General features: G+C 40.5%; 1 protein-coding gene across 22 annotated transcripts in view; it reads right to left on the reverse strand.

Annotated features, from left to right (window-relative positions):
- The window catches only part of TCF4 (transcription factor 4), a 386,429-nt gene that overhangs the window by 85,263 nt on the left and 278,835 nt on the right, over nt 1-22,331 (reverse strand). Inside the window, exon 1 of one of the 22 annotated variants that reach the window (XM_055559677.1) lies at nt 19,773-19,791. The exons of 20 other annotated variants lie outside the window; for them this stretch is intronic. Coding sequence is in view for 1 of the 2 variants with exons in the window: in XM_055559675.1 (XP_055415650.1) it covers nt 18,192-18,197 (6 nt within the window). In the remaining variant the exon portion in view is untranslated. Of the gene's footprint in view, nt 1-18,191; nt 18,318-19,772; nt 19,792-22,331 lie in introns of those variants that run through there. One more of the 22 variants, XM_055559675.1, reaches the window with a different exon arrangement.

The following is a 22,331-nucleotide window of genomic DNA, read 5'->3' on the forward strand; positions in this document are numbered from 1 at the left end:
AAACTGCAAGTAATTGAGTGTGAAGGAGCACACCAAAGGTGGCTCGCGTTGCAGCACGTGGTAAACTGATGCGCGGCTGAACTGGGAGACTGATATTAGGAGCGGGGAAGCCAAGCCAGGCTCTGTTTGCTCAGTGTCTCATAGTACTTTTTCAAATGTCATGGGCTCAGCAAAACCCGAAACACATTTTCTCAGCACTTCTATTTCTCAACCCATATGTATTCTGAGAGCAGTTTAATTCATATGTTTCTGATTTATTTACATGCAAGTCATCAGAATGTTGTTTTGTATGAACTATTTGATGTCCAGGAAGCCTGTTGAGCTTTGCCTTTGAGGTTTTTTTTTTTTTCCCTCCTTAGGATCAGGAACCATGATTTGCAAATAGAAAAAAAAAGCTCATCAGAGCCCCAATATTTTGAACCTCAAAGATTCAAATTTTGTTCAAAAGGTAGATGGCATCAAGTCTGAGGACAATTCTTACAATCTGCCGACTCTGTATTTTCCAGGCCCTAACTGACATTGCACTTCTTGATGGTACTAATGTCTTCCTTGTGGACATAAAAGTGCGTGTTTGCAATGAATGAACAAGAACAGATCCTAAATAGAGGCAAGGAGCTCTTCAAAGACTAAGTGAATGCCTTCTGGAACAAGGTATCTGGGGTGGGGGCGGGGAATGGGGGGCTGGTAGGACGCATGAGCATCTAGAGAAAGGAACGTCGTAATCACCTTTCCAGAATACTCAGAAAATGAGCACCAGCTTTCACCCCACTAGGGATATCACAGGCATTCTCTTTTCTCAATTTATAAAAGTAACTCTGATTCAATCGTGATCTGAGAATTGTTTGCATACATTTAAAAAGCACTGCAATGTAATTTTATAAATGTTTCTCCCTTTGTAAGTAAACCACAAACTTAAAAAAAGAGAATACTAGTAATTTTTAGGACTTCTATGGAGTGAGTTAATTTGAGGATCTCTATATTCAGACTTTTGAAAGAGCAGGGGTTTTTTCTTAATAAATATTAAGATATCATGTATTAAGCACAGGTAGGAGGGCTTTTATCTTTTAGCATCATTGTGTCTACATAAACTCAATCATTTTAAAAGATACTGTAGAAGGTTGAATCAGATTTTAATAGCAGGGAATCTTTAAAAAAGATAAGTTTTATATATATAAGACTGCCATCTCTGCAAATATGCCTAAATTTTCAGTCTCCAAACCAAACTGATGCTGGGCAAGAAGCATATAGCTGGCCTCTAACACTATCACATGCCTCTGCAGTGTGTCTCTAAAATATAAACCCGCATTTCCCATCGGACTTATTGTCCTCTCTTTGGGGAACAGATTAGAAACGTTGGTTTCTCTGAGCTAGGGCTGAAAGATTTTTACCTACACCACCTTTCAAAACTGAGATCTCTCTCTTCCCCAAAACTCTTTTCCATTTTCCCATTTCAAAACCAGAATGGTGTTAGGGCTGGAAGATTCAAAAAGTCTTCTCACATCAAATATCTCTCCAGCACAGCTGTTGTTAAGTGACCCAACATGTCCTAAGACAGGCTCACAGACTATACACTACATTATTTTGCTATGAGTCCCCAACTCTACATATTTCAGGAAAGCAAATTAAAAAAAAATAAAAATCACCAAAACGGACTTCTCGACACATCCATGAGCAGCAAGTAGAAATGCTAAGTCTTAAGCTGTCAAGCTGAATGGGGGTTTAAGGTTATACTCTGTGTCCAGTAAATATCAATCAAATAACTAACTACCCACTACTAAAACCTGGGACGAGAGCAAATCAATTAACCACTAGTTGCTATGAATTCAAACATCGCTCAGAGGACAAAATTTTATTAAACTGTAGAAAGATTAGCAAGTAACAAAATATAATCATTATCAAGACCATAAAAGTAAACTAGAATCCTTTAGGAAGTCAATGTGTATACTCCAGGGACAAAGCTTGGACAAAGGGGGGAGAAAAGCAGCCTCAGGCATATATCTTAAGAAATAGTCAATACCACTGTAAAAAATACGGCCCGTTTCCTCAACACGGTGTATCATACAGACATCTCCCCACAATTTAAGTCAACAAATTTAAATTTTTACTTTTTACTATCTTTCCAAGGAGATCAACTCTCATGCAGAAATAAATATGAAGAAGTCAAGTACTATAACTAGGTTTCAATAGCCAGCCGTCAGAACTAACAGCTCATCTTACATTTTAAAACCTTTTGGGGAGGACGTGCTTTGATTTAACCGGTCCTGGTGTGCTGGTTTTCAGTCTAAGGAGCGGAAGACATCACTGCATGCACTCATGAGATACCACATTCTCTTCTTAAACTATATAAAGTCCTAACTGTGAGTAATATTTCGACATGCAGTAACTGGAGTGAAAAAGTCACAGCCTCATGGACTACCCATCTGCAGAACAGATTACGAGACATGTGAATTTGAGAGCATTATAGAGGAATGTTACTTGGAAAGCAAACACTTTCATGGGTAGCATTAAAAGTGTCTCTAATGTTCTTTCCCCGTCTTGGCCTCTCTGTTCCCCAGTACTAGACCTTCCCTTGGAAAACTCACAGACGCAACCCCTGCTGAGCAGCGGTAATGAGGAACCTCTGCCTGGGTACCCCCCACCGCTGCACACTCAGTGAGAGAGAAGCCACTGCCTGCTGAGAGCTGGGTCTCCCTCCTCTCCCTTCTGATGGGAGATGCTCATCGAGACCCTACACACGCCCAATGTGCCCTTCCATTTTATGGCCTCAGGTGGACGGGAAGATAGAACCTCAAAGAATTCCTGCCCCTACGTGACAGATGCTCAGGACAGTTTCAAAGAGCTGTCCTCGATGAAACGTACCCACACGCAATAATCTCGATCACGACCATTTTTCGGCGTCATTTCCGTGTTTAACGACCTGAACTAACAGCCATTTGAAAACATGTCCAGAACTTCTAGAGGGAACCCGCTCCCCACCACCCTTTTGGTTTTGAACTTTAGTAGAATTCTGATCACCTCCACAGGCTGATCTGCTCTGGGACTTTAAAAGAAGTGTGTGTGTGTGGGTGGGGGGGTTGGCAGGACACAATTGTTGTTGTTGTTGTTTGTTTTAATTGAAGGTCCTTAATGTGGGCCACATGTTTCTGGCGGGGACAGGGAAGTACAGAGGAGGCAGGGGCCAGGAATGCAAAGTGGTAGGGAGGTGGGGAGGGGAAAGTGGGGAGGGGCTGGATGATGAAAAGACCAGTTCCACAAGCGAAGCACATTAGCAACCCGGAGTGGAAAGGGCCGGAAGGGAAACCCACCCACCTCACCCCTGCATTCATTCTATCAACCTGCAATTGCTGCGATCAAAACCATATGTCGGTTCTTCCAGATCTTTCTCACAGGACAAACATGCAAAGGGCCTCGGGCCTGGCGTTGCCATCAAATGGTAATTGATACCAGATGAGCCACAAAATAGAAAAGCACATGCAAACGGCAACCTCTCTGGCTGCCCGCCACCCCCCCCCCCCACCTTCCCAACCCCTGCTCGGCCCCTTGAGAGGGATGAAATTGCAGGTCTTGCCGGGCTGCTAAGTGCACCGTGCACCACGAAAAACAAGTGCACGGCGCCTCCAGTAACCACCTGTAAATCTCGGGGAAACGAGGGTCGGCCAGCCAAGGGCTGGGCCCAGAGAACAGGCCAAGGTGAAAGGTCGCTCTGGGTTAATACCAGGTCATCGATCAGGGGGATGAAATGAGCACAGGTGTGAGGCAGATCACAGGCCTGTGAGCAGGGACCCACCTCCCCGGTCCCAGCGCACATCCGGCCTGGAGGAGGCTGTTCTCACGACGCCACATCTGCCTTGCTCTCATCCTGCAAGGAAGATAGTGAGAAAGGAAAAACCACTTTCCAATTACCAGGCAATTAGAAGAAATCTGCCCAGCTCCTTTTCCGAAGCTTTTTTTTTTTGCATCCCATTGTTCTCATCGAAGGGGGAGAAAAAGAAATCCAGAAAACTTGCTGAGCTGGAGGTCCTGGCAATTGCTGGTTGAATGTAATACAGTAGGTACAAAAAACATCTCTTATTTCCACCGACATTGACAGAACTGCAAGTAGCAAGGGGCTCTCGCCTCTGCATGTATATATTTTCTTATTAACTCGATCGGGCAGAAATTTGCAGAGATTTGTTTGGATTTAGAAGTCACAACAGAATGTCAGTTTTACAAACTGAGGCTCATTCTGTGGTGAAATGTACAGCCCTGGACCCCACCAGTCACCGCACACGAGCTATTTGTTCCAATTCTCCTAGCAGCCGCTTCTGAACAAACAACTAACTTACTCTAAACACACGCAATGGGTCTCATTTTCCTTCCTTCTGCCTATCCCATTATATGTGATATTTTAGTCTTACAGATCTTATGAAGTTTAAATATTTTCCAGATGGGACTAGGGGACACAGAACCCTGTAAACATTCTACGTTATAAAATGGACCAACTGACTGCTTTGAAACAGAGGAGTAAGAGGATAGAACTGCGTCTTTTGCGAGCAGTCTCACCCTGTAAGCCAACCACACCAACCGTAAAGGGGGGTGCAATTACCAATTTTCTTTCTCATTCCCCCAATGCTCAAGAACTGGCTGATTCACCCTCATTTAGGTCGTACCTATTTCTATATTTTCTAATTAAAACACCCCCCACCCCAAAGATGATTTAAACTCCATTTACAATTCCATGCATCTCCATGGTAAGAAAGAAAACCCTGGTTGTAGCCCAATGATAAATTCCACTGTCCCAGAGGGAAAATACATCAGGCCGATCAATCCCATCCCTTTGCCCAGATTCTCAGCAGACCTCTCCTCCTTCAAGTGTGACCACGGAAACCCTGAACACGGTGGTGTTCGCCAAGGACCCTCAGCCTAGAGGCAACCTAGCATCATTCGTGATGCCACTCAGCACCGATCCAAGAGCAAAGGCAGCGAATCAACGAAGGGCAGGAAGGGAACGGGGGGCCGCAGATGAAAACAAAAGCTCTGGTGAGTGGCAGGGGGAGAAAGGAGCAGCGCAAAGCAAATGGGTGACATACAAGCCGAAGCAGCAGAGTGGGGCTCCGCGGTGTCCAATCAGGGAGGCTCGGGAGACCCACTGGGGGAGACTCTGACCTTACCTCTGCCTTCCCTTGGAGGTCCAGTCAACATAACCCTGTATCTGAGCATCTGCCTTGTTTAAATTTCATCCTGTGGTGTTGTTTGCTGATTGGTCAGACATGGCTGACAGCATCAGAAGTGCGATCTGACAGACAAGGAGCAAGCAGGGCCACAGCACAGAGTTCCTAACGGGAGGGAGAGAGGGAACTTCATGCTGGATTCAGGAGAGTCGGGCCCGCAGACATCTGCTGCGAGGCCTGGGGCTCGCCTCGGGGTGGGAGGGCCCAGGGTGAGGCTGGGGGGAGGGCATGGAGCAGGGGAGGTGGGCCCGCCACCCGGATGACCAAGCGCCAGGCTTCCCCTCGGCTGGGGCTGCATCTGGACCCCGTTCAGCAGCCTCCCCCAGCCACTCCCAGTTCCTGTCACCTCCAGGGAATACAGCAGGCTGCTCGCCCTGGAAGCCTGCTTTCCAGAATAGAAGTGGGGGGGGGGGTTCCTGGTTTGGGGTAGGGGAGCTGTCCTTTCCTGTATGTATTTTTCAACATGTGTGACATTTTCCAAAGGACACAGAAGGTCCTCGGGAGAGGCAAGCTAACCAGAGCATTTCATCTAGATGACTGCCATGCAGAGGGATGGGCTCCCATGGAATGGGGTCCGGTGAGAGCAGGGAAGTGGAGGAGGACAGGGAGAGTCAGAGGCTGAAGGTGTCTGGAAACGACAAGAGAAATTACTGCTGGAGAAAGACGGAACAGACAGAAAAGAAGGAAAACAGCTTGAAAATGGGACAGGAGAGAGGAACCATCTCACCCCCGCACCCAGCCTGGGTCAGGAAGACAGGTCTTCGCTGTGAGCCAAGTACCTTTTTCTTTCCAGGCCAGCAGGAGGCGCTGACAGTAACAGCGGCGAGCCACAGTGATCGCCCTCTACCCTCCCCAGCTTCCAGCAGACAGACAAGACACATACACACACACAGAGCCCTGAACCCGTCAGTCTACAAACCAACAAGGACAACCGAGGTCACCCACTGCAAATCTAGGACCGTTCTCCCTCACCAATATGGCTATGTAGGGGTTTTACTGTTAATTAAGGATCAGTCTTGAACACTGGCCTTCCTCTCCCCATTACTCAGAATCATGACTATACAACTTGGGGGGAGAAAGTTAGTAGAATTTCAAAATCCAAGTAGAATTCCCCAATGCTCAACAAAAAAACATTACATGCAAATTTCCTCTTTTCTAGTATTATTTGTTAGCAGAATTTGGGGAAAGCTATCATGCTTTCAATAATAATTATAGAAGAAAAAAAGATAAAAGGTAAAGCGAGGTATGCCAGAATGATTTTAAAAAGAGATGGATAAAAGAGACAGGGATTCAGAGTAAAACAAGGCTGGAGCGATCAGGTTATTAAAACCAACCAATTATGTGGACAAAAACAGGAATAAGATGCTTTGGCTGAGGAGAAGGAAGGTTAATGCAATCAAGACTTGATGAATATTAATCCTTGAGTAACACCACCCCTGATCTAACATCCATTTGGAATAGTAAAATGGCAGAACAGGGTAAAATAAATCCATCTGGCTTAAAACTGAAGAAAGATTCGAATCACCATGATCTTTACCTCCAAAAAAGACAGAAAAACCTCATTCCTTCCCTTCATTTTGAAAACATAATTATGATAGAACTCATTTTTGAAATCAAGCTAGAAAGACAAGGTGCTGAAATCTGAGGAGGTGAGACAAGGAAACCAGCCTACAGGAACTGCAGAGAAAAAGGAGGGCAACAGGTAGAAAAAGAAACGAATGTGAGGAAAACCAGAGGGCCGATGTGCATGGGAGCTCTGGACAGAAAGAAGTGGCCAAGGGACCTGGATTTCATTCCGAGAAGAAAAATGAATGAAACGTACCAGGCAGGGGCCCAGAAACGACTGAACAAGAGAAGACAGAGATAAAAGCACAGGAATGTGATACGAGGGCAAGAGGGATCAATACAACAGCACGAAAGATCAAGTAAAAACTGGAAAACAATGCAGTTTGCCTGAAGCATAAAGTACTTTAGGATTTACTGAATTACGAACACAGTGTTGCTGGAGGTATTCCATTTAAAACACCGTCACAGGCTGAGAAGACGATGTGAAAAAAAGTGCCATGTGTTGTTAGAATCCGCTTTCTAACCTTAAAACATTTCCCTAATTTCCAGGATCTATTTGCAACGCATGAGACAACAATAAAAATATGACACAAGGACCTCACTTTCTCCACAGTATCATGTCTCACAGATGAACCTACGCAGTGCAAACGACCACTCTGTGACACTTTTCATATCTATGGTGTGCAAGCTACCTGTTCTCTTAAAGGAATATTCATGCAAGCACTTTGCCTAGACCAACAGAAATCTGACACTCTTCATTCAAAATGCTGAAGTTACCCTGATATCTGGGAACCAGATTATTTCAAAGATCAGTCAAGAAAATGTCACAGGAGGAGATGGCATTTCCAATGGGAGTCCTGAGAATTTCAGCAGCTTTTCCAGCTCCTGGCCTCTTTTTTTTTTTTTTTAATTCAGAAGAGGCTCAAGCGGGTTTCCCTGATAAACCAATAATTGCGTATGTGGGGGAGAAGTCTACAGCTCTGTAAGTCAGATGACAGCCCCTATCAGGTGCAGACACACAATAAAAACAACAGGGCAAGAAAATGTTTGCTTTCTCTGTCGACTGCGGTGTCAGTACCCATTAATAAACCTATCTGCTAAATCTACTCTTATTCATGTGGGACATCACCGATTTAAAGTAAAATAAATTATCTTTAATTAAATGGAATTGTCCTTTTCCTCCCGCTATCATCCCCAATTATTACATTCTAATCAGCCCTTTAGGGAGAGAGCACAAGAGAGGGCTGAAAGGCACAAGGACTCAAAACAATTCCTCTTTCTGTCAAGTGATGAAATTTTTATCTTAATTATTGGTTATAACTGTAATTTTGGGATATAAATAATGAGAACTATAAAAATTTTGTATTTATGGGGAAAAAATGACATGGCCACTTCCAAAACTTCCCTGTACTTTTCTCCTCTGTGAAAACCTCTGAACTTAAAAGAAGCCATTCCAGACTGCTCAAATGCTCTATTTAAACCTAATCTATTACTTTTATTTCCAGCACAAAAGTGCCAGTTTTAATTAATACTTTAAAATATATAGCACTAATGGAATGCCAGCTCTGTTATTTTTAGGCTCTGAGGCTTTCCACAACTGGGATTATGGAATGGTATCGATTTATGTTTCCACTAGAACACAGGCACGTTAAATATTAAGACATGCGCGTGTGTGCTAAGTCTCTTCAGTCCTGTTTGACTCTGCAACCCTATGGACCGCAGCCTGCCAGAGAGGCTGATCTACTTACAAATATTTAGTGATTCTCTCCTGTCCCAATTCCTGGCTCCCCCACATCCCTCTTTTGTTTTCTTTTTTTAAAAATTGCACCCAAATTCTAAGAAAAGCAACATGTGTTTCAACCTGGCAATCAGTAGGAAATACCACCACACCACCAGTTCTCATTGATAACAACAGGCCCGGCAAAGAAATGGTGAAATCAACAGGTAAGTGACGAAAACTATCTGATTTCTCCACTCCAAAGGCAAAGAGAGGAAATACTCTCCTGTAGGAAATGAACACTAAATTTAGGTCAAATCTCTGCATATATGTTGTAATGGTGCCTGAACCATCTTCCTCCCAAGTCACAGCTTGATTTTTGCTTGTTGTTTGTTTCACCGTGGACTTTGTGAGGACCGGGAGCTTTCTTTTAGTCCTCTTCATGATGACAAAATTAACCACTGAAATTGGGAAATTTATCTTCTGTCTAGAATAAAGAGGTGGGGGTACTGACTGTTTTCTGACTACTTAGTGTTACTTTTAAAAATGTATTTTTTTAGGGTGTAGTACTGTTTTCATTTAGCATGCCTTTGAATTGCCGCCTACAGAAGTAAAAAAAGAAACCACAGCTATACAAGCCTGCTGACTTTCTTATAAAAGAACCAGTTTTAAACTTGTTTATACTACTGATTCCAAATGAATTCAAGATGGTGGCTAGTTAAAGAAAGAGAACTCATGCCAGGGAGTTTGATCAAAGAACTTCAATTCAGCAATGTTCAGTTTTAATTGACCACTAATTAAGCTACATTAGTCCAAGAAAGGTCTGTATCACTTTGAGTAATAAAGAAAAGAATTAATTTAACCCTGTGTCAGTCAGCTTTAGTAAATTCATCTGAAAGCAACTTCTCAAACGACAAGCATGAAAGAGGAGTTTAGTGTTAAATGCCAAAAGTGGTCTACAGAATTCAGAGAGGACCAGAGACTCAGTTTTCGACTGCATTTGTTACTTCGAGAGTGATGTCACCTTGCAGGTATAATTATCTTCATTACAGATACAAAGATGTCAGCTCCACTCCCCGGGTTGCAAAGGGTTGCTTTAAAATTGGATTCAAAACATGGCATCATACCAGCCACAGTTTTAACTTTCCTGTATTCTAGACAAAAATAGAGTGGATTTGCAAAATCATGAGAATTTTCAAAGGCTTGGAACTCTCCTTCTGGGAAAAGTGAGTTGAAGACTGGGGAGGAAAAAAAACAACTGCCATAACACCACCAAAAAAGCTCATTATAATTAGGGACCACAAGCTATGGCAGCATGACAGCAGCATTTAAAGGTCCATGTGTTAAAATAGTTCGTTTTTGAAAATCCAGTTGCAAAATTTTTATTTTTCCCACATATTGCCCATCACAAAATTTTATGCCTACCATTCTGAATTTTTATAAAAATCTCAGGAAGGAAAATAATAATAATAAAACTGCAAAAAAACCCATTTTAGGGGTGAACATCAAAATGTAAGACACTACTTTACAACTTGGTGTTTATGACTTTTAAAGTCCTTCCCATTAACTCAGAGGTGAATTCCTTATGGTCTTATGGCAAATATAAAAAAAAACAAAGTATGCTTACATTTAAAAAATAAACCCAAATGTCAGTGGTACCCTGGCTTCTTTTTTACAGTAACAACCCCCATCTTCTATGGATGTAAGAATAGCACTGAATGCCATAAGGGCCAAACATTCTTGAAGAGGAATATCCTGTGGCCTCAACACACATTATATTTTGTCTTAATGATTCTGGCAACCAACGACTGCATTTTCTACAATAGAATTTAATGAATAACATTTTTTCTACATTCTGCCAATACTCATTAAAATGCACTTGTTTGTGAAATGCAATAGCTAGCTATATGAAACCAAAATATTAATGCAAATTGGAATTTCTAAGTTTAAAGCCATATTTGCATAACAGGAACTAAACATGGTACCAGCTGAAAGAGTGCACAGAACACAAATGCCTCTCAATACCACAATCATTACCAAGAGGAATGATGACTTGTGTTACCATCAGAAGTTCAAGGACAAAGCATCAGCCAGGACATGCCACTATACAGGCTCCTGGTGCTTCCAACAAGAGGAGGATGGGACAATCTGCAATCATCTCATCTATGAATACAGTACAGGTATAAGTCACAAACCCCCATTCCCATGCTTTATAACACCCTAGGGCTAGCCCACTATTATACATGGACATAAACTGAAGAGTAGTCCACACAATTCTGAATGCGCACACTGAATGAAGGTGGTCATCGTACCACCAACACTCCCATTTCTCCAACTTAATGATGCAAAGGAATGAAAAGAGACATTTTTATTCTTTCATTCATTCTACCAAAGATATCCTACTGGGCTATGGTGGATTGGAGGAATCTTAAGAAACACAACATTAAATAAAAGCTTTCAATACAAACTGGTTTATTCAAGAAATATTATTTAAGCAATCCACATGTTAATCTTTGAACCTGCCCTATCTAAATGACTGAAAGTTTGTCCGGAAGATATGAAGACTTCAAAACCATGAAATCAAGTTAGGGACTAAATGAGTGTTAAGGCATGAGACGTACAGACTTTTTCACTTATTATGAAGATGTATTTGGATTATATGAATAAATACACATGATTATTTTTCTTTTAATAAAATTCTGCTTTGTACTAGAATAGCCAGAGCAAAGGTCTGAGTTCTCTAAATTCCGCAGAGGTCAGCTCTCAGGCAACATGCTACGTTAAGAGTCTTGCCTAACTGTAGGCAAGACTACAGGCATAGGCATGTCTGGTGCATGGGTGGCTCATTCATTTGACCGTGTAAACATTTTTTGGTTGTTCACAGTATGGTAACAAGTATATAAAGATGCATTAAGACACAGTCCCTCTCATGGAGAACCTCTTATTCAGAGAAGGGAGATTCAAGGTCCGACTGTGTGCAGACAGACAAGGGGCAGTATCCCAGGCAAAGGGCAGTATCCTTTAAAAAGTTTCTTTATATTAAGCTTTAAATTTATTTTTTAAATTTTTTAAACTTTTTATTTTGTACTGGGATACAGACGATTGATAAACAACATTGAGATAGTTTCAGATAAACAGTGAAGGGACTCAGCCATACATATACAAGTAACCATTCTCCCCAAACTCCCCTCTCTTCTAGGCTGCCACACAGCATTGAGCCGAGTTCCATGTGCTATACCGTAGGTCCTTGCTGGTTATCCATTTTAAATATAAAACTTTAAATTAAAAAAAGATGAACACAGATAATATGCACATTCACTAAAATGTTAGGTAGCACTAAAAGATCCATTCTTAACTTCAGATGTGTGCTGAGCATAAAGCTATGAAAATTCATAAAAACGCTGAAATACATAGCCGAGGTGCCTCTAGTTCTGTTATAATCCATGTGATCTTGAGCAAGTGAGTTAATCCTGTAACACTATCATTTCCCAGACCAGCAGTGTCCAAAAGAACCTTCTCCAATGACGCAAACGTTCTGTATCTGTGCTGTCCAAAACAGCAGCCACTGACCGCCACCACACGCGACTTCCGAGCACATGAAATGCGGCCAGTGTCGCTGAGGAACCGACTTTTCTACCCAGACTGCAAACTGGGTTAACAACATTTGGACCATTTATGTTACTGAGATGCAGGAAGGATTAAATTGGAAGGTGTTTGAGAAAGCAATCAGAAAGAATTGAGGCTTGCATGTGTGCTGTATTAAATATTAATTATCGCTACAATGAAGTATTTACTGAAAGCTTTATTTCAGCTGTAAACCACTTTCCTAGTAATTACAGAAATTCACAGTAAGACTGATTTTTAGACTCCATACATATCTGACAAATATCACAAAAGCAGGCTCTCTGAATAACATTCCAAAAGCAATGCATAGGCAAGTTGTAATTCTAATATTCAGAGAATGAAACTTGAACAGAAGAATGTTATTGAGAGTCCAACACAGATAATCGATGATTGATCAAAAGTAAAAGATCTATGCTTTTTCAAAGAGCTCTAACTTAAAGCAAATTTGCAATTTAAAAAATTACTATCTCCCAGAAACACCCAAATCAATGAAATGATCATCAAAAATGCTCCTCTTTATGTCCTGCCTGACATACGCATAAACATATTTACACATTCCGCTGTTCACTTTGAACACAGTCAACTCTATGCAATAAAAAATAGAAACCCCACCAAAATAGATGTAAACTTAGGGCCATCTCATAAAACAGCTTCAGTTCTGACAGACACAGTAAAACCCAAAGGCATCAGTGTGATTTCACAGAACTGTGCTGCACTGAGCTAGTTAGGGAACAGGAAGGTTCCCAGTGCAGAGTCTGAGGATACGTGTGAGGTATAATTGAAATGGAGCAGCCAATGGGCTGGGTGATCAGTGGAAGCGTGTTGTCGTTCTCTGTCGTTTAGTCACTAAGTTGTGTCCAACTCTTTCGGGACCCCATGGACTGCAGCCCGCCAGGCTCCTCTGTCCATGGGGTTTCCCAGGCAAGAACACTGGAGTGGATTGCCACTTCCTTCTCCAGGGTATCTTCCTGACCCAGTGATTGAACCCAAGTCTCCTGCATTGGCAGGTGGATTCTTTACCACTGAGTCACCAGGGAAGCCCAACTGAGAGCATATCCTACACCAAAGACAGACTTGCAATCAGAGCTGCCACCCCAATGGCTGCCACCCCTATTTCCTGGAGCCCTGGAGAGCCCTGCATGGCATGTGGAGGAAGCTGAAGAGCAGCAGCAGTTACTGTCAGACCTGGCAGCTCTCTCCACACCTTGGCGTCTAAGACACACGGTGTGCTTCTGGGTTCCACAAGTTGGCACGGGTAAGACTCTGCCACCAGATACCGCTACCTTCCTCCCCAGGATGCTAGGGAAGGCAACCAAGGTTTTAAAATCACTTCCAAATCACTGCCAAGAGTTATCCAACACTGATGGAAGCACAGCAGTGGCAGGGAGAGAGATCCCCAGTTGTGGGTGGAGAAAGAAGCTGTGCTATTGGGAAAGCTGAACAGAAAGTCTTTAATGTTGGTTTTCATCTTTAAACGTTCCTTGGTCCAGAGGACCTGGTTAATGATGCAAAAATATCCTTATTGCCAAAATACTCAACTTTATTAGTTTCTTTATGCTTATTTATTTCCTTTTTATGTTCTGCAGAAAAAAATTAATGGTAAAAATGTTTTCCTTTTGGATGAGTCCAATACACCAATGGTTATACTACAAGGTATTTTGAAAAGTAAGATATCAATGTATGTTCAGGCTATGGAGAAATGTACCTTATTGACTCAACATATCTTTTTTTTTTTTTTTAAGGTTCCTTTTTCCTCTTTGTTTTTTAATTTTTTTTTTTTTAGTTTTATTTTATTTTTAAACTTTACAATATTGTATTGGTTTTGCCAAATATTGAAATGAATCCACCACAGGTATACCTGTGTTCCCCATCCTGAACCCTCCTCCCTCCTCCCTCCCCATACCATCCCTCACTCAACATATCTTAACAGTTGTTTGGAAGCCATTCCAGTTGATTCGCAAATAATGTACTATATTTACAACATCGGAAATAAAATTTCGCATTTTCAATGGTACATAATGAAAATACCTGGGTAATACTGTAGTGCGTTATTCTAGAGAAGAGAGAAGTGTTTGAAAAGAAAAGGAAAAGAGAAGAGAAGAAAGGAAAGGAAGGAAGAAAAAAGAAAAGGAAGCTACCATCATTCATAAGGTGGTTCAGCACGCCAGGAATTAATTACTCAGATCCAGATACATGACTTGTAAAGCAGGACTTCTCCACTTCGGCATGAGCAGGGGCTGCCCTCCGCACTACGGGGTGATGGACAGCGCCGCTGGCTTCTACCCACTGAACGACAGGCGCAAGCCCTCACTCCACTCCTGCTGTGGGGACAATCACAAGTTTTCCAGATACTGCCCTGTGTCCCCTGGGGGGGCGTGCCATGCTCCCCAAAGATATCTATCTGCAATCAGAGTATGTTGAATACCCACTTTCATTTTCATAAATCTTCACGGAAACAATGGTCCTCGCTAGAAGTATCTTCCTTCAGTCAAACAAGAAAATATCCACTTGTATTCCTGATCACTTCATAAGTGACGTGTTTATCTTTTGATCTTGTGGTGCTCATCAGTTCTAGCTTATTACTGGGAAACAAATAACCTATGTTCATTCTAGAACTTTTGGAACCATCTGTACTGTGATTTGATTATGTGATGGGAAATGTTTATTATTTTCCACAAATGTATTCTAAACAATCAAAATAGTATATGTAAATTTTTGATGAATAAGCAAGTTGAGTAATAAAATAATTGGGATTATCTATTACTGTCTAGTTATGTCATCTATCCATCTATCCACCCATCCATCCGTCCTTTCTCTGATCTGACCATACATTTATCATCATAAAGGCTGTCATGCTTTCAATTCTGATTGAGTTACACAGGTAAAAAGCCTAGGACCAGCCAAGGAGTTTAATCTACATAGCTCCCTACTGGCAATGCATCTGAGAAGGCACGATTATCTATAAATAATTCCGCATCAGGCCAGCTACGTATTTTATACACCATATCATCCACTTCAAAATGTGAAACTATCCCAATACCAAAACTTGCCTAGGTTATTGTTAAATAGGTGACTGATCTCCTAACACATTCAAGATTCCAACACTGAGTGTCCTGAGAAGGTCACCATCCACATAGCACAGCCAAACACATGAAGGACGCACCATCTCTTTCTAAATCAGGTTAAAGCAGACCTGTCAAGGGATCCTGAAAAAATGTATGACAGATTCCCCAGACAAGTGCTAGCCTAGGAATAATTTGCTTAGGCATAATTTGTTTCTCCTTTTTCATCTGTTTTTCTTCATAATTTAAAAACAATGGAGAAAAGGGTCATAAAACCAAAACTTCCTCCATAAGGAACAACTTAGTGTGGGTTTGCATTTTTCAGTGTCATAGCTGAAAGGTGGAAAAAAAAAAAAGTTGAGAGGTTAGGATCTCATAATGATTCATGTAAGTCATCCTTCTGGAGTTTAATTAAGTCAACTGAATCCTTAAAGGTTTTATTAGCAACCGATGCTGGAAGTTGGGCCAAGAAGATCTGCTATTACATGAATTCTTTGAAAGGTAAATGCATTTAACAATCATGGATCTATTTCGAGCAGTTTCAGCTCATTCCCTGCAAGCATGCAAGAGGTTTGCTGCACTTTGCAACCTCTGGGAAGGACGATTACCAGATTCACATCAACCTATCTAATTTTACAGTTACCTTATTTAAGTTTCTAATACGGCACAGGTCTTTTTCTCAGGTGTTAATAGAAAAATCAATTTTAAGTCACAACAGCTGTGACCACTTTAAATATCACAGCTGTCATGAGCTGAGAATAACCAATTTGGGCACGCATATTTCTGCTGCAAATGTAACAAACTGAAAATATGATGGGATTTTATCTTTTACTCTCTCTGAAGCTTAACGTCTAATACAATAGTAGAGTAATAACTTACTTGCCTTAAAATAAAACCAGGCCCCCATTTCTCTGCTGACCTAGCCAACAGATGGCTTTGAAAATAGACAAGAACAGCATCTTAAAGATATACTCTGATGGAACTAACTGTTGAATATGCTTAATTATGGAAATAGTATTAACTCTGGAAAGACAGAAGTTAAATAGCTGATATAAAAATTGACAGTTCACTCATGTAAACATTTTGCTGTGAAGCCAGGAGGGAGATTAAGTGGGATCCATGCTACACATTAAGTGTTATTAAAACCTAGGAATTTAAATTATTACACAGGACAAAATCTGAACTCATATGAACAGTGTTGATTAGTATCTTCCAGGAGGAAATAACAGCATTTTAACCGCTTCTTTACAAACTCAAACTATCTCAGTCCAAATCTAATGTTATTACATTTCTAGGAACATAATGACATTCTCAAATAACCTAAAAAAGAAAAAAAAATAGAATAGGGCATTATTTATTCTACTGGCCTCAGAAAGTTTAGATTTCTCTGTGAAGTTAATTGTGGACAATGAACACCCAAAAAATTCTAGAATCATATTCACCAACAATCATTGCCACCTATGCTCAGATGTCTGAAAAATGATTCTGCATGATGAAGACGAGGAGGAAATAAACTAAAGAAAAACACATATTTCAAACCAAACTACTGACAATGGTTTGAAACACTGACTCAAAGTCTAGCAAGCTCCTGGCCAATACATAACAAGAAAAGAAAATTCTCAAGGATTTTCAGCTCAGATCTGCAACCCTACCTAAATCAATTTGATATGCCCCTCTTCTTCCCTTCTTTTCCCTTACAGATTCACAAGGCAGAGATGAAAAGTTGGCGAGACTTATAAATAGGGCTCCCCAGGTGGCTCAGAAGGTAAAGAATCTGCCTGCAATGTGGGAGACCTGGGTTAGATCCCTGGCTTGGGAGGAGGGCATGGCAACTCACTTCAGTATTCTTGCCTGGAGAATCCCCATGGACAGAGGGGCCTGCAGGGCTACAGTCCATGGGGTCGCAAAGAGTTGGACAGGACTTAGCAACTAAACACATACTTAAACAACGTCGACTAAAAAGCTGATACCACACCCCCACCCTCCGCCATTCTGCATAGGGAGGCTTAGTGCAGTTAGTACAGAAGAGCTCGACCATCCCCTATTATTTGCATATTAATTTCAAAGCTACATGAAAAACATTGTAGTCTTTTAATCACATCAACACGCAAAAAGGCACTACAAAGTGAAACTACACTTGTTAAACATTTATCCCAACCCCCACGTCACACAAAGGAGGCCTAAGAAAACAGCATCCATCCGGCTCCTGTGTGTGGAGACTCCACTTCTGAATTGTAATAACAGGTGCAGAAATAATAATGTGCTGGGCAATCAACTTTTTTTCCTCTGATTTGTCAGTTTAGCTTAATAATGCCATCAGGAATGTAAACATTTCTGCAATTTATATTTAAAAGTCAATAAAATAATGGGGTACAGAATTTATCCTTTTTAATTTTTTAAGTAATACATTTGATTATTTTAATCACGTCAGTACTTAACTGGATGGGGTTTAAATATGCATGTAACATCAATTTAATTTGTTTTATTCGTGAGAAAAGCTATTGAGTAATACAGCACCATTCTCCTTTAAAAAAAAAAAGAAAAAGAAAAGCACACATCGTGGGGAAAAGGGAGTGTAGACACTCCACTGCTTGCTTCCCTTCTTGGAGATGAGATTCCAGGACCCTCCAAATGTCTTTCATTATGAGCATTAACAAATGGTACCCAAAGAGGTGAGAACCCAAGACGCAGGCGATAAAAACAAGGAGTGTTTCCATCCTGTGGATAAACTTTCTTGAGGCCACAGTAACAGGACTGTGGTTGGTAAATGCATCAACTATTTTTAAAATGGTGTGAGAGTCCTCTTTTCCCCCAACATAGCAATTCCCCCTTGAATAGGATCATTATCAGTGCAGTCATTCAGGACTCGATAATTCTCACCCTTAGGTTTGTGGAGGTGAAAGACCCAAGTCAAATGTTAGCCTCCACTCTTAACATCCCCTATTCATTTTCAGGTCAGCTACAATGGAAGCAGCTGGAATTCAACTCTCCCCACTCGGTCCTACCAATTACCTCCATGTGCCCTCTCTTCAGAGGAGTGTAATTTGGTCTCCAGGAAAGCACAGCTCCGGGTCCCTGGAGGGTGCCACGGCCTGCATTTTCTCGGTGGAGTCTGAAATTAGACCATCATCTACACTCCTCCCACCCCTGACTTCTCAGGTGTTTGCAGCCCACTCTTCATCCCCATTTGGGGGTGGGCCGCCTTTAAACAGGATACTCTCCCAAATAAAATGTTACAGGCATGGTGTCCCTGTCAAGTTACTCTTGAATGAAATGCCCTGATTAACACGTGCAGCTTTCTTGAAGAAATAAGGAAGAAGAATTTGAAGACAACTCAGTATGGACTTGAGGCAACATGGAATGGAAAGACCCAAATATCAGCAATGTGAATGTTAAAAATTCTAATCAGAATATGGTATTGTGACATAAATACATCTGTTAATAAAAGGTGGTAGTTTGGAACCTAACTCCTAAATCTTCAGCACTGCAGAAAGAAAAGTCTCGAAAAGTTGAAATGCAGTCACACCTAATTCTCAAACCATTTTCAAGCCCCAAACCTCAAGAACGGTTCTTCAGAAGAATAAATCTGTTTTGCTGAACAAAATGCAATAGTATCTGTATGTGTAAGATGATTCTGTAAATGTGCCAAATAGTTTATTACAGATGCTAAAATGTTCAAAAGCCTCCAACAAGTGAAGTTTTCTGAAAATTCCATGAATAGCTTTTTAGCAGATCACTTCATACTTCAAAATATAATTATTTCATACAAGTAGCTCTTTCAGCTTTGTGACTATTCCTCTGTGTTTCCTGATATACAGATACTTGCTTTTTTTAAGGACTATGACGACTTCCTGAATAGATTATAAACATTTTGTAAATACACAGAGTTCCAAATCTTATTGTTGTAATCAGTAAACTTTATCACATATAACTTTACCCTATGTCACTTGAGAGTTATATTTGAAGTGCTAACGGCTAATTTAAATCCTCAAACATACGAACTCTGAAAGACTTAAGTCTAAAATTATTGACTGTGAAAAATCAGCTCTTTTGTAACACTGATGATACTAGAGGAAAAAGGGGAAAGAGCCTGGTGGTCCTCTGCTGTCTGTCCTGAGATTCTCAGTTATTAAGTATTTGTTTGATATACAGAACAAATATTTCCTTCCTGCATTTCTTTTCAGATAAGAGTAAACCTAAATCCTAACAACTACTAAGACTGTCACAACCTATCTATATATCTTCATGGGGTTAGATATTAAGATTTTTTTAAATGAATCTCCTGATGGCAGGTTGCTGACCGTATATACAGCCTGCACAGTGATTCTAAAGAAATGACACAAAAGCATTTTTTTTTCCCTCAGTGGCATCACAGTGACAGAAGTTGCAGGTGGGCTTAAAAACACTCACATAACATTGAGAATAAAGAAACAGGACAACGTCTAAAATCAAACTCTGCTAAAAGCCATTTACAAAATAAGTTACCAGGAAGAAATCACTAATTCTCAAGCCTCTGCAGTGGTATTGCAATCTCAGGTAAAAAACAACAACAACAAAGCACAACAAAACGCAAATAGGGAGTGTGATACAAACCACATTTAGAGTGGAATGGGACACAAGCGGTTCTTCAGCACGACTTCCTGCAGATCAGTGGGAAAGGTATTTACAGGCTGCAACAGCTGCCAGCCCTCTCCTGGCCGCCCTTCTCCCTAGGCCCTCTCCCCTGCGCTCCTCTGCCCTTCCTCCTCATCCTCCTCGAAACAGTGCCATCACCTAGCGCTCCAAGGATGCTCAGCAATTAGCAGCACGATCTTCAAAATGCTCAAACCCCCCAGAAATTAGAGATTGAATAAAATCAACCAAATATGTAACTGGCCCATCTTTTCTAAGAAATTAGCCCCAGAGTAATGTTCAAACTGGCATCTGTGAATCTCACACAGCGATTTTTTGGAAATTTAATCAGAGGCAGAAGAACAAAATGTAGCCACAATATCAAAATTATGTGTCTGGTGAGTTTTTTTACCAACTTAAACCTACAGAACAAAATCAACACAATTTTCTCATAAGCAATCAGGCACAGAAGGAAAAAAAGAAAAACTTCATAGTTATTTTACAATGAGTAAATTAAAATGATTTATATTGTCAACCATCCTCCAAAATATGCTCACTTAAGGAAGTTTTTCCTGCATGCTTTTTTCTCTTTGGTATGTCCTGTTTTCTTGAATCAGTGGGGAATTGAAAAATTATATTAGTTTGAACCTAAGCAAATTTTTGCTCTGTAATAGTAGCTAAACAATCATTTTTTAACGTAATACACTTATACCCGCTAGTTTCATTTATAATCATGCTTCTGAAAATAGTAAGTCTATGAAATAGCTTCCAAAAATATTAAATGGAATTTACATAGTCGATACACTACTGAAAACTTTAAAACCTAGTTCCTACCTGCATGAGGCTACTAGGACCAACTGGGAGGTTTACCAAGAAAGGGAGATATGTAAAATGCACTGGAAAATATTATTACTGGTGCTATTTAGATATTAAGCTTCCTATGTTAGCACTTCCTGTGGTACCTGAAAAAAAAAAAAAAGCTAAACACTTCATATCCTGATTTTTAGCTTCAAACAATTTAGGTGGCTGAGATTTTGACTTATTCAGAGAAAAACTTTCTCCTAAGAACATATTCCCAACTGAGAGATTTGGGAATTAAAAATGTTTCTTTTTTTCCATCTTAGCGAGGAATCATGAAATAATTTTATTTTTTGGCCTTGATATCAGAAAAAAATGAACAACCGTCCTCCTCTCTCAACTTTATGGAGTTGAAAAGCTATATCCTATGACCAACAGTCAGAATATAAAGCTCATTACCATTTACTTTCTGAGATTTGATGACTTGACAAATAACTATTTCAAAACAACTAGTTTGAAACATGGTTTGAAGCTTGTTAGTGTAAAGCGAAAAGAGCAATTACAATAATTATAGGTTTCTCTATACCGTTTAACACATGCACACGCGGGCGAGCGCTGATGATGCGATCTTAAATTACCATTAGGAGGAAATTTCGCCACTTTTGTTTTCAATTTCATTTGCCATAATTTTATCTTTGTGGAATGGCTTTATTTTTAGATAGGTGGACTCTGACCAAATACTTACTTATTAAAATTCTTATTCAATGAATATGTAAGCAGTTATAAAAATCAAAATGTAGAACTAAAACTGTACTTATGGTGGACCAGGTAACGTCTGATATTGCTATCCACGAGGACAGACATAGCGAAATAATCTGATAGATGCTTATGCTCAGAGCTCTTAAAAGAAACTACTGATTTTCTCTGCAAAAATCCTCTCTCCCATAGTTAGGTAGTAGTGCTTTCAAATTTTTTATGTAGCTGAGAATGGGATTCATTTGTACTGAAACCCCTCATCCACAGAGAAAAGAAATCACACAATTCATGTTGGTCAAAGTCATTATACTCTCACCTGAGGAGGAGTTAACCTGTTTTTTTTTTTTAAAATTACACTCTAGTTTATATTCAAGATTTAGCCTTTGATAGCTCTAGGGCTATGATTTTTTTTTGGTAGGTTTTGACTTCCAAAGTCCACAGTTCAGGACAGGTTCAATATTTTACGGAAAGAAGGAAATAATATGTTGTGGGGCTATGGTCATGGAAACACTTCATAACTGAAGGTAACAGAAAATCCACATTTTTCTTTGTTTGTTCTAAAATATCACTGATTATACTACTGCCCTTGCTGGGGAGTTAGAGGAAAACTGATTTTGCAAACCCTATATGTAGTTGCCAGTTCAAAAAAGAAGAAATCAGAACTGCTGTAATGCTTAATTGTACTCTTTCCACAACCTAAAATCACAGTGTTTTGGAATGATTTTACATTTTTCTTCTTTTGTTTATTCACAGGGAAAACCTGCTTCCTCTGGCCTCTCTCAGTTCAGAGAGTTCAAACTGAATTTAAACAAGTAATTGACTTGTCACTGGGAAAAAAAAAAAGAAGGAATTCAGTGCTGTGCAGTCTTCAGCGGGAAGCTTGTGGAACAAATAGCTGATCACACTTAACTCCAACCATTTAGGTTAAAACACACGTTGGTCACCAGAGCACATCCCCACAGAAATGCATGGATATGCAAACCCCAA

This window comes from Bubalus kerabau, chromosome 21 (genome assembly GCF_029407905.1).
Source record: "Bubalus kerabau isolate K-KA32 ecotype Philippines breed swamp buffalo chromosome 21, PCC_UOA_SB_1v2, whole genome shotgun sequence".
Taxonomy (NCBI): domain Eukaryota; kingdom Metazoa; phylum Chordata; class Mammalia; order Artiodactyla; family Bovidae; genus Bubalus; species Bubalus kerabau.